The sequence below is a fragment of the Aythya fuligula genome, chromosome 15 (genome assembly GCF_009819795.1).
Source record: "Aythya fuligula isolate bAytFul2 chromosome 15, bAytFul2.pri, whole genome shotgun sequence".
NCBI lineage: Eukaryota > Metazoa > Chordata > Aves > Anseriformes > Anatidae > Aythya > Aythya fuligula.
The window spans coordinates 8,019,380-8,030,606 of record NC_045573.1 but is presented as its reverse complement, the minus strand read 5'-3'; the positions used below and the strand labels follow the sequence as shown (position 1 = coordinate 8,030,606).

The following is an 11,227-nucleotide window of genomic DNA, read 5'->3' as shown; positions in this document are numbered from 1 at the left end:
GTGCATTTCTGGTACATCACGTCATGAGTTGTAGCTCAGAGGCAAGGCAGTCACCGTGCATCTCCTGGCCTGGCCTGTGGCACCCCGAGGGCTGAGCAAGCCCCTGAGCACCACACATCTCTGAGGGAAGAATTGTGTGGCCATCGCTGATATACTCATTTTCTGTCCTTAATTCCAGCACAGGAAAAAAAAAAAAAAACAAACACCCTCAAGGATACAAGTTGTGTCCTAAGGGCAAACCCCACCCAGAAACCCTGGGGATGCCCAGCCCCGCGTTGCTGAGGCAGGATGCTGGGACCGACCGCGAAGGGCAACTTGAGGGGACACCAAAGTGCACAAACCAGGAAATAAAAAGCAAATTAATTCCCCCAAACCCCCGGGCGGTGTGCGGAAGCCTGTCCAACCCTTTCCTCGCTGAAATCCTCTATGGTGCCTGTGCCACACGAGGGGGAAGCCCTGGCCCCCCTCCAGCCTCCGGCCCTGCCCGCCGCTCCGCCGGCCCCCGCGGGGAGGAGACAGCGGCGGAGGCGGCGGCAGCAGCGGTTCCCTCAGCCCCGGCAGGCCGGGCCCGGGCTTAGGGCCGAGGGGGGCTGCGGCCCTGCGGGCAGCCGCCTCAGGTGAGGGGGAGGCCGTCTCCGGCTCGGCGGAGGGCGGGCAGGGAGCGGCGCCGCCCCGCTCCGACCCACCCGGCCTCCGGGGCTGCGGCCGCGGGCAGCCTAGACCCCACCGCCCCGGCTCGGCCGGGCAACGGCCTCCGCCCCCGCCCGGTGTCTCCGTGCCGAGGAGCGGAGCCCGGCGGGGAGGCCCCGCGCTGTGCCCCGGAGCCGCGGGTGGCGGCGGCTTGGGCCTGGCCCCGCCGCAGCCTGCGTTCGCCCCGGGCCCCGCTTTGAGGGCGGCGAGGAGCGGCGGCGGGGCTCGGCGCTGTGAGGAGCCGGGCGAGGCGCGATGGGTCCTCGCTCACCCCGGCTTCAAAGGCCGAGAGGAGGCCGGGGGTGGTGGTGTGCAAGGGGCAGCAACTAGCTCGGCCCCGCAGCTGGGCGGCGCCGGCTGAAATTCGTGAGCCTGGGGGGCTCGGGTGGCGCGCACCTGCGGGCGTTTGTGCTGAGCTGCACTGGGAACGAGGGACGAAGCGATTTGGTATTAAAATCCTGTGTAAACAGAAGGAAGGACCATCTATAAAACAGTCTAATTTAGTATTAAATAATATATGTGTGTGCAATATATATTACAAAAGTACAAAAACACAGTGTGTATACATATGTATATATATTGTATATATAAATACGTAATATTGACACGATGAATATTTAGATTTAAAATAAGGAAAACACGTCTCTTAATCTTCCACTGATAATGGTTTCCCTAACAATGAATTCAGAGAGGTACCAGATTTCAGAGGTGGGAACAAAAAGACTTTTGATCTGATGTTGCGTTAAAATTGTCATAACCGTGGTCAGTGTTTGAAAATATTTTGCCTTTACATGCTGAGTTTTGAAACTCTACAGGGTGTGGTTTCAATTCTGAATACCAGGCTACTCACACAAACAGCTCTCGTTCACGTAAGTATTAGAAGTTATCAGCACTAGTAGTAATAATTGTCTATACAGATAGAATTGACTTTTTACTGGTGATTCAGTACCCTCGTGGTTAAATACAGGGTCAATGTTGTAAAGGAAGAAGGTGAGAATTATCTTTTTTCTCCATATTTGTCTCAGAGTTTGGGAGTTTCAGAAGCATTTTCAGGGAGGAGCACCCTGCACTAGGTTTACTTTTGTAAAAGTGACATTTTAAACTCTATGGATGACCTTAATGTCTGAAATCTACATTCGCTGTTTTTGCAAGAGAAAAATTTGTTTTCTGGAACCATCTGCATGAGCCTGTTACTAATTTTACCTTACTTTTAAGGAAGGTTGGATGGCTGAGTAAGAAGTGGTTGTTCAGAAGATTCACAACTGTCACTGGGGAGTACAACATGTCTAAAGAAATGCAAGAGCTGCAGAAGCAATGGCACTCTGTGGTGGAGTCCATCCACAGCAACTCAAATGTGGGTCTGAATTAAAATTTTATAAAACATTTTATAAAATAATTTATAATATACTCCTTTTGTAATTCTTGGACTATCACACCCCAATTTATTTAAATGCAATTTCAAAACTTTGGTTTTATGGAGAATATTGGCACTCCCTGTTTTAAAGTGAACACTGAGGAGCCTACAAGAAGGGCCGGCTTCCCACACCTTCCATAATTAACAAAAAGGGACATCTGTTCTGCATTTCTCTGATTTACTGTCATAACCGTTTGAGACAGAATAGTGGCATTTTAGTGAAATGGTCATGCTACTATAAAATAATCTAGTATACATATTTCCCTAGAGGAAGAGAAATGTCTCTTCTACAGTAAAATTGTAGTGTATAGGTGTAACAGCTTCTACAAAAAGATTTTTTTTTCTGCTTGTAACATTATAATTATATTATATTGGGTGAGCAATTGGCTAACGGGCAGGGCCCAAAGGGTTATGGTAAATGGGGCTGCGTCAGGCTGGCGGGCGGTCACCAGTGGGGTCCCTCAAGGCTCCATTTTAGGGCCGGTACTTTTCAATATTTTTATAAACGATCTGGATGTAGGAATAGAAGGTATTTTGAGCAAGTTTGCTGATGACACCAAACTTGGAGGAGTTGTGGACTCGAATGAGGGTGGAAAGGCCTTGCAGAGGGATCTGGATAGGTTGGAGAGCTGGGCGATCACCAACCGCATGAAGTTCAATAAGAGCAAGTGCCGGGTCCTGCACCTGGGACGGGGAAACCCTGGCTGCACGTACAGACTGGGCGATGAGACGCTGGAGAGCAGCCTAGAAGAGAGGGATCTGGGGGTCGTGGTAGACAGCAAGTTGAATATGAGCCAGCAGTGTGCCCTGGCAGCCAGGAGGGCCAATCGTGTCCTGGGGTGCATCAAGCACGGCATCGCTAGTAGGTCAAGGGAGGTGATTGTCCTGCTCTACACTGCACTGGTGCGGCCTCACCTCGAGTACTGTGTGCAGTTCTGGGCACCACAGTATAAAAAGGACATGAAACTGTTGGAGAGTGTCCAGAGGAGGGCTACAAAGATGGTGAAAGGCCTGGAGGGGAAGACGTACGAAGAACGGCTGAGGTCACTGGGCCTGTTCAGCCTGGAGAAGAGGAGGCTGAGGGGAGACCTCATCACAGTCTACAACTTCCTCGTAAGGGGTTGTTGAGAGGCAGGAAACCTTTTCTCCATTAACACCAGTGACAGGACCCGTGGGAACGGGGTTAAGCTGAGGCAGGGGAAATTTAGGCTTGACATCAGGAGGGGGTTCTTCACAGAGAGGGTGGTTGCACACTGGAACAGGCTCCCCAGGGAAGTGGTCACTGCACCGAGCCTGTCTGAATTTAAGAAGAGATTGGACTGTGCACTTAGTCACATGGTCTGAACTTTTGGGTAGACCTGTGCGGTGTCAAGAGTTGGACTTGATGATCCTTAAGGGTCCCTTCCAACTCAGGATATTCTATGATTCTATGATTATAATTATATTTCTAACAACTTTGTGATCCAGACAAGCCTCTACTGTCTAGATCAAAATCATAGCTCTTCAGATCCTACTGAAATCTGTGCTGCTAACCCGTGATTTGTTTTTTTGTTTTAGTAACATTTTTTTAAATTTGTGCAAGAACGGAACTGGGAAGTCCAAGAGAAACATGTCAGCCCTTGATAGGAGTGTATTTGCTATGCACTTACCTATATTTGCAATATGTCCTTATCCCTGTGAAATTTAGAGGCAATGGTTGCCCTCTGTTCAAGCTGCAGACTTAGAAAAAGATGCTACACATATTTTTCACTAAAGTAGCTATGACCTTTTAAAGTTACCTGTGATGAGATAAAATCAAAATATGAAATATTTTTCTTTTGTCCACAGGTTGTTGCATTTATGAACTCTCGTGTTGGCCTATATTTAGATGACCACCCTTTTATTGCCTTATCACTCCTGATGTTTGTTGCAGTGTCTGCTATTCCTGTTGCATTTTTCCTGATTTTTATTGTTACGACAGCCATAATGGCTTGTATCGGTGTGATAGTCATGGAAGGTACTGTATGCAAGTATGCATTTCTTTACATTTTCCCTTTTAAGACATGACAACTTTTCCTTTTTCTCTTCTTCCTTTTGGAATTACCAGTTCGTGTGTTTGAAGATTAGCAGTAGTGAAACTCTTAATACAAGATTAATCTGATTAACTGTAGTTTATACAGGGGAAATCCTATTTCCCTGTCTAATCTCAACCACCTGGATATAGCTAAACCAGTTATCTTGACCATGCATAGCTCTAGTATATGGTCTTTTACAGAAGACAATTTTGCAGTGTTTTTGTTTTTTTTTGTGTGTGTGTTTTGTTTTGTTTTTTGTTTTGTTTTGTTTTTATGTGGTATTATATTATATGCCAGGCATTAAAACTTTCTGAAGTATGATTTCTTCTAGATATTCTGTGTATCTCTGGCAAAGTATGACACCGACAATTTCTTTGCCCCTTCACCTCCAAAGTGAAAGTTCTTCATGGGCTACTTGGAGGTGTAGGACAGGCTTTAGCATAGCATAAGATATTAACAAAGTGTGCAGTATATAGAGATATATAATCACTCCAGATCATTGGGATTGGTGCAGGCAGAGCTTGAGAAAACATTTTGGTCTGATTTCGGCAGACCTTCCTTCCCCTTCACATAAATAATCTTAGAAACAGTGGTTCTCTTTCAGAGTGCTGTCTGGGGATTTTCTGTTATAATAGCTAAGAGCCTCAGTCTATCCATCAAGTGGCTGATAATAGTAGACCATTTTGTGAATGGTTTGAATTTGGGATTGTGGTAGAATGTGTGCTCTTCTAATTTACTTAAATATAAACTTGTTTAAATAACAACCTTGATTTTCTTTTATTAGGTGTTGTAATATCCATAGGTGGCATAGCCCTCCTTTGCGTGCTGTGTGGCCTGGGTGCCCTTTCACTTGGAGTTTCTGGAGTACTGAGTGTTTGTTACATCATTCTTTCAACTCTGGTCAACTACTGGTATGCTTCAAGGTAATAATTAATGTCTTGATCCATTGTCTGACTTCAGATTACAACTGCACTATTACTTTGGTTACTTCATTTACTTTAACAGTTAGCCACTTTTGATTTGTTTAATGAATGCTTCTTGAATGCTAGAGCACCTTTGGCTATGTTGTTGATTTAATATTCAACATAAATGGCTGGTTATCAATATATATTTTGATGAGATTTAATACGTAGCCTCTCCAGTAAAAGGAAGTAAGTCTTTAAATGTGCATGTGCTAACACAATATAATTGTAGCATCAAACAATAAAGTACAATTTTTTCTCAGAATAAATAATGCTTTAAACGTCATTAAAACACGCTTTGAAGCTTGCCTAGAGGATGAAGCTTTTGCTCAGGTATGCCACAAAGTTCTTTCCATATGATGTAGTACCCAGCTATCTCAGCTTACCTGCATTCATAGAATGATAGACCAAAATTACTTGTAGCCTTAGGATAAGTAGATGGGTAGTTAAAAGCAAGCGTGTGGCTATAACAGAAATGACACGCTTTGCTGGGTGCTGTACGTGTGCTGATTGCCAGTCATATCTCCTTGTGCTCCCAGAAGTTGAGGCTTGGTGGCCGGCTTTAGTCAGCATTGCCTTAGCCATGCTTTTACTAAGCATGTGGCTAAAGGTAAGAGGCAATAGCAGATTATGCTGGAGTGCCATCTATTGCTCACTTAAGCATCTACAAGGGAATTAATGACAATAATTCCTAAGCATAGGGAAGGGCAAGAAAAATTATAGCTGCTCTGTCCTAGATTTCCTAAGTTTGCTCCATCACAGCAGTGCTTCCCACACACTTTTCAAGGCCACACAGAACTGCCTGTGGAGCCCATGATGCCTTCAATAAGGCAAGACCATGGTGCAAGTCCCCGTGTGTTTGACTTTGTTCTCCTCCAGGAGAACCACTTACCACTCCTCCAGGGCATGCTGCCAGGTCCATAACATTGCCAACTATCTCCAGAAAAGACTTCTCTTTTCTATAGCATATGTTAATACACAGTCCAACCTACAAACCAGTCATACAACCTTGATGTAACACAGACAGCATCTGGAAGATTGCTCTTTCCATGTTCCTGTGCCTTTTGAGAGAACTCTGGTAGACCAGCAGTGAATGTTGCAGAAGTCTCAGATAGGTCTGTCTCATGTTGCTCAGCTTTTAGGCTAAAGTTAAAAGACAATAATCTTATGAAAGAACAGGCTGTAAAACTGTTCTTTTCTCTTGTATACAGAGGTGAGATAAGAAAGCAAGAAGCTAATGGAAGTTTTTCACAGAAGAATCCTTCTGTCACAGACCTTTCTGCCAACAAAGGAAAGAACGAATAAGTGGAATTCTCCCCATTTCCTTCATATGCACTTAAGTGTACTATTCTGACCTTTGCAATGTAATTGTTTACTTGGTGAGCGTTCAACCTCTGTGCACTCCTTATGGGAAGTGGAAAAAAAAGAATATGCATCTTATACTGTCACTGTAAAACTAATAGTAAGAATACCTATTAAGAAGTGCATTGTAATATTAAGTCTATGTGCATGATGAGATGTTCCAAAGGATTTGGTAAAGGGATGTAATAATAACAGCCAATAGTAAGTTGGTGACAATTAGGTGAAAGGGGTAGGTGGGTATTTGACTTCCCATTTGTTACTGGAGTTTTAGATGTACTATCTTTTGAAATTTGTATGCAGCCATGGGCCATTTTGATACATAAGTGACAAAGCTCAGAACATCAAATGTTTTTGAATGTTGAAAAACATTTTTAAGCCTTAACAGCCTTTGTTAAAATACTGTGAGCATGCCATGCTGATGCTTTATATTTTAAGAGGAAAATTGAGTTACAACATACCTTAACTCGTGGTATAAGCTTTTATATACCTTCAAATGTTGCATTTTTATGAAGGAGTGTTTTCCTTGTTCTCATTGCCTTGTCACATCAATGGTATGCAATTTGGTCTTGCATTTTGTTATATTATTTTGCGTATTTAAATTGCCTTTTTTTGCTTCTCATTTGTAACCTTGTACTTTATTTAAACTTTACCCATTTTTGCAAATGCTATAATATTTTTAAGCATTAAGAAAGTGTCTAACTATATTAGTTTAATAAAGTGTTGTTTGTTTAACCAAGTTGTCTTATGGTATTCTATTTATGGTAAAAGTTTTCCTTTCAAGCTAAAACCTACTAGGTAGGTAACACTTTTCTCAGATACTTCCAAGTTTTATCTCAGACTTATTTTTTTAATTTCTAGGTGATGACAATATTCAAGTGGCAGGAGGAAAACAAAACAAAACAAAACAAAACAGGAGTGTGCTTTCTCTGTTGTTCTTTGTAAAAAAAAGCTAGTGCTGTGGCATTGTTTATATAACAAACACCTTGGAGAAATCCATCTAAAAGAAGGAACAAAGGTTTCATATGAATATATGCGCACAGTTTTTTTACTTTGCTGTTATTTCCACTTGATCAAATCTGCAGTGGTAGTCAATTACAATAGAACTTTACCAGTTTACAGCAGATGAGGATTGGTGTGCAAAATAATGGAAAGACATACTAACAACTGTGTGGTACTGCCCAGGGGTAAGACTGCACATCAGAGCTGTAGGTAATACAACCCAAACGCACATTCCCAGTGCATATACAGGACTGCAAAAAAACTGAAGGATACCAGTGTTTGCAAATTAAGAGACTCCAACAAGGTTGTATGCTGGCAGAACTGAGGTAAAAAGAGGTGTTCTGCAGTGTGTGGTAAATGGTATGCATTAGCCCTTGTGCAAATGGACTGGTACCTGCTAAGAGCTGTGAAGTACTGAAATAAGAACTATTTCTAAGTGCTAGAAATCCTTATGGCTAGCGAAAAAATGAACCTTGGAATAGCATTCTAATCATTATATAACCCTTCCTGCCTCTCACTAGACTGCTGTCCCCAATCATCAGAATATAGTTTGAGTCTAATCCTACTTTCCAAACGTCTAGACAGTAATGCCTTCAATCTAGGACTTTAGTGGCTGTTATAAGCAAACTAATTGTTATGAAGGAAATAAGACAGAGATCAATGTGACTTGATTATAGCAGTCACCACCTCAATTATTTAATGGCTCCAGTGTTCTGCCTTTATAACATACCAAATTATTGTAATTTTAAGTACACCTTGAAAATCAATCACTTGTTTATCTCCTATTTTCTTCCATCAGTCTGCCTAAAATGAAACATACAACTTTATTACTACGCTATGCTTAAGACCTCAAAATGAATTGAAATGAAGAAAACACTTCACAGGAGGGAAATAATGATGCTGTTTATCAGCTGCACTGCAACTGATTAGGTATAGCCAGAAAATAGCTGATTTCCACATACATGCTCACACAGCTTGTACCTTTTTACTTTTGGAAAGATTGTGTTTGACGGTCTAAAGAGATTAACCCCATTCTCCACTTGCAAGTCTTGCCACAAACTAAATTTTAGGCACTTTAGCTTAACATGGTTCTTTGGAGAATAACATTAAGTTATACTCAATTATCCCCCTAAAAGCTCTCTATTCTTACTACCCATCATTTTATTAGTGGATTTTATTTACTTCCAGTCCTCATTTGCTTCTCCAGAGCACAAGTCCAGTGCTTTGTCTCTCAGTGGATCTTGATTACTGCCTTCAACACTAAAATGAAATTCTGCTCTCCCTGCAATTGCATTTCCAGCACTCCACTGACAGCCTGGTGACAGGCACTTTGACTCATTACATCCTGATACGAGTTTTGCCTGGTGGTGGTGCAGGGAGCACAGGAGCAGCTTTTTAACCCACATTAACAGCAGCTTCTGATTCTTAGAGTATTAGCTTTCTGAGCAGCTCCACAGACCTCCAAGGAATCAGCAACCTTTATTCTTTTAATACGAAACACTAACATCTTCAAGCTGCTGGTAGGGGCCAATTTTTACTGAAGAATGGATTATAAAACAAATCACACAGAGAGCTTGAACATCTGTATCCCCAACAGCTCCAAGGTTTTTCAAAACTTTTCTATGTCTGGTAAGTGCAATAAACAGGTAAGCAGAAAATATATAAATTGTAATAGCTATAAGTTAATATAATATAATAGCTATAAGGGGAATAAAAGTCAGTTGAGATGGTTTTGAAAGCCTGAATAGAGATACTAATGTCCATACAGTTGAACATATGCATCAGGTAATGCATGTATTCATAAAGCATGTTTTATACGCATACATTTGAAGAGATGTACACACAATTATGGAATGACAAACCAGTGTTCTTTCATTCTATTGTTTATATGTTCATTCATATGAAGGGAGGAGTGGGTGTATGCACATTTGATTAGACACATCTGATTCAGGCTGTACAATTGTGAAAGCTGCTGAGAAAGCGCCTGCGTGGTTAAACACAACTGCATACACAAAGCACATCCTCTCCTTACACGTGCCTAAGAAATCCATTACTGTTTTTATTCTGATCACTCATTGTCTGTCAGAAGCCAGAATATCTAGAAGGCAGGTCCTCAGCTGTGGCCCTGGCACATCTGACTTTTTTCTTGCCTGCAATTATCTCTGCAGGTGACCTCTCCAGGATGAGCTATGGCAGCTTTATCATGCCCACCCTGTTTGGCATTATCTGCTTGTTGGGTGTTATCGGTAACAGCTTGGTTATCTGCACAGTCTTTAAGAAATCCAGCCCTATGAGTAGCGTCCCAGATATCTTCATCATCAATCTCTCCATGGTAGACCTACTCTTCCTCCTGGGCATGCCCTTCCTGATCCACCAGCTGCTGGGAAATGGAGCCTGGCACCTTGGGGAGATGATGTGCACAGTCATCACTGCCCTGGATGCTAACAGCCAGTTCACCAGCACCTACATTCTCACTGCTATGTCCATCGACCGCTACCTGGCCACTGTCTACCCATTCACCTCTACTCGCTTCAGGAAGCCCCCTGTGGCAATCATTGTCATCTGTGTGCTCTGGGCCCTTTCCTTCCTCAGTATTACACCTGTGTGGATGTATGCTCAGCTCATCCCTCTGCCAGGAGGGCTGATAGGCTGTGGGATATGCTTGCCAGACCCCCAGAAGGACATTTACTGGTACACTCTCTATCAGTTCTTCCTGGCCTTTGCCATCCCTTTTGCCCTTATCACGGCAGCTTACAGGAAGATCTTGCTGAAGATGTCCAGGTCCTCAGAAGCACAAGAGCTGCTCGAACCAAGAAATTGACCCATACAGCAATTGCTATTTGTGCAGCTTTCTTCATTTGTTGGGCACCTTTCCACTTCCTACAACTGGCTCAGCTTGCCATTACTCACCCTACCCTGCCTTTCCACTATGCCTACAATGTGGCCATCAGCCTGGGTTATGCCAACAGTTGTCTGAATCCCTTCATCTACATCCTGCTGGGACAGAATTTTCCAATGCGGCTTGGGGTCCCTGTAACACCAGCAGCTGCAGGACATGCCACTCCAAAGGGGATCAAAATCTTTAATGGGGATGCAAGTGGATCAGGGCAGCCACTACTGCATTTGGTGTCTGTCTCTAGCAGGTAACAAGTCATGCAGCAATAAGGATATGTCCCCACTAGCCAGTCATTTTCCTCCTTTCCTGAGGAAACACAAAGTCAGGAGTAGGCAAATTAAGCACAACACTACCCTATGGGATGTATCTTTACCTTGCTTAGAGACAAAGTAAAGGCAGCACTGAGGCAACAAGTAAGTATACTCCAGCTCAGAGACTAGCCACACTATTTCCTTCTACATCTTAATATTGATTTTCATTATGCAATTCATTCTGTCATCAGCACTTATCAGGAGCCAAAGCTGTGAAGTCTCAATTGCCAGCAGCTAGAAGTAGAACATAGCGCAGTTTCTCTCCTGACCTTAATGTGTTTATCAGCTGCTCCTTTCAAGGCTTCTCAACACATCCTTTTAATAAGAGCTACTTTCAGTACTGCACCATCACCACAGTAGCATGGTTTCAAAAGGAGATATACTGAAGCAATAGAACTAGGTCAGTGTAGACTATGTATTTTTAGGGGAGACAGAAGTCATCCCTCAAATGATGAGTTTGTGTTGTTGGTTTTAAAGTTATTTAACATACCTGTGAAGTTAAGAACTCTGCATTATGCAAAATAATCTTTATTACAATG

At 42.9% G+C, this 11,227-nt stretch overlaps 2 protein-coding genes across 3 annotated transcripts; both read left to right on the top strand.

Moving 5' to 3' along the window:
- The first annotated feature begins 496 nt into the window (after positions 1-496).
- TMEM159 (transmembrane protein 159) lies at positions 497-7,218 on the top strand. Of its 2 annotated transcripts, none has more exons than XM_032197299.1 (5): positions 497-617; positions 1,906-2,044; positions 3,932-4,100; positions 4,943-5,081; positions 6,332-7,218. In XM_032197299.1, exons 2-5 carry the CDS (start codon positions 1,973-1,975, stop codon positions 6,423-6,425), a joined length of 474 nt encoding a protein of 157 aa, XP_032053190.1. In that variant the 5' UTR covers positions 497-617; positions 1,906-1,972; the 3' UTR covers positions 6,426-7,218. The 2 variants fall into 2 exon arrangements, with proteins under 2 accessions (XP_032053190.1, XP_032053189.1); XM_032197298.1 differs by having other exon boundaries at positions 511-617; positions 1,910-2,044.
- Positions 7,219-9,025: 1,807 nt separating this feature from the next.
- On the top strand, positions 9,026-10,628 carry LOC116495085 (melanin-concentrating hormone receptor 1-like). Its single transcript, XM_032197297.1, is given in 3 exon segments — positions 9,026-9,110; positions 9,650-10,264; positions 10,267-10,628. Coding segments are annotated over 3 exon segments (1,062 nt in total).
- Positions 10,629-11,227: the final 599 nt, after the last annotated feature.

What these genes read in the sequence shown, in the direction of transcription:
- TMEM159 (XM_032197299.1), top strand. Translation starts at nt 1,973, where the DNA reads ATGTCTAAAGAAATGCAAGAGCTGCAGAAGCAATGGCACTCTGTGGTG. An exon ending in CCATCCACAGCAACTCAAAT is followed by an intron (nt 2,045 to 3,931) that starts GTGGGTCTGAAT and finishes TTTTGTCCACAG; the next exon opens with GTTGTTGCATTTATGAACTC. An exon ending in CGGTGTGATAGTCATGGAAG is followed by an intron (nt 4,101 to 4,942) that starts GTACTGTATGCA and finishes TTCTTTTATTAG; the next exon opens with GTGTTGTAATATCCATAGGT.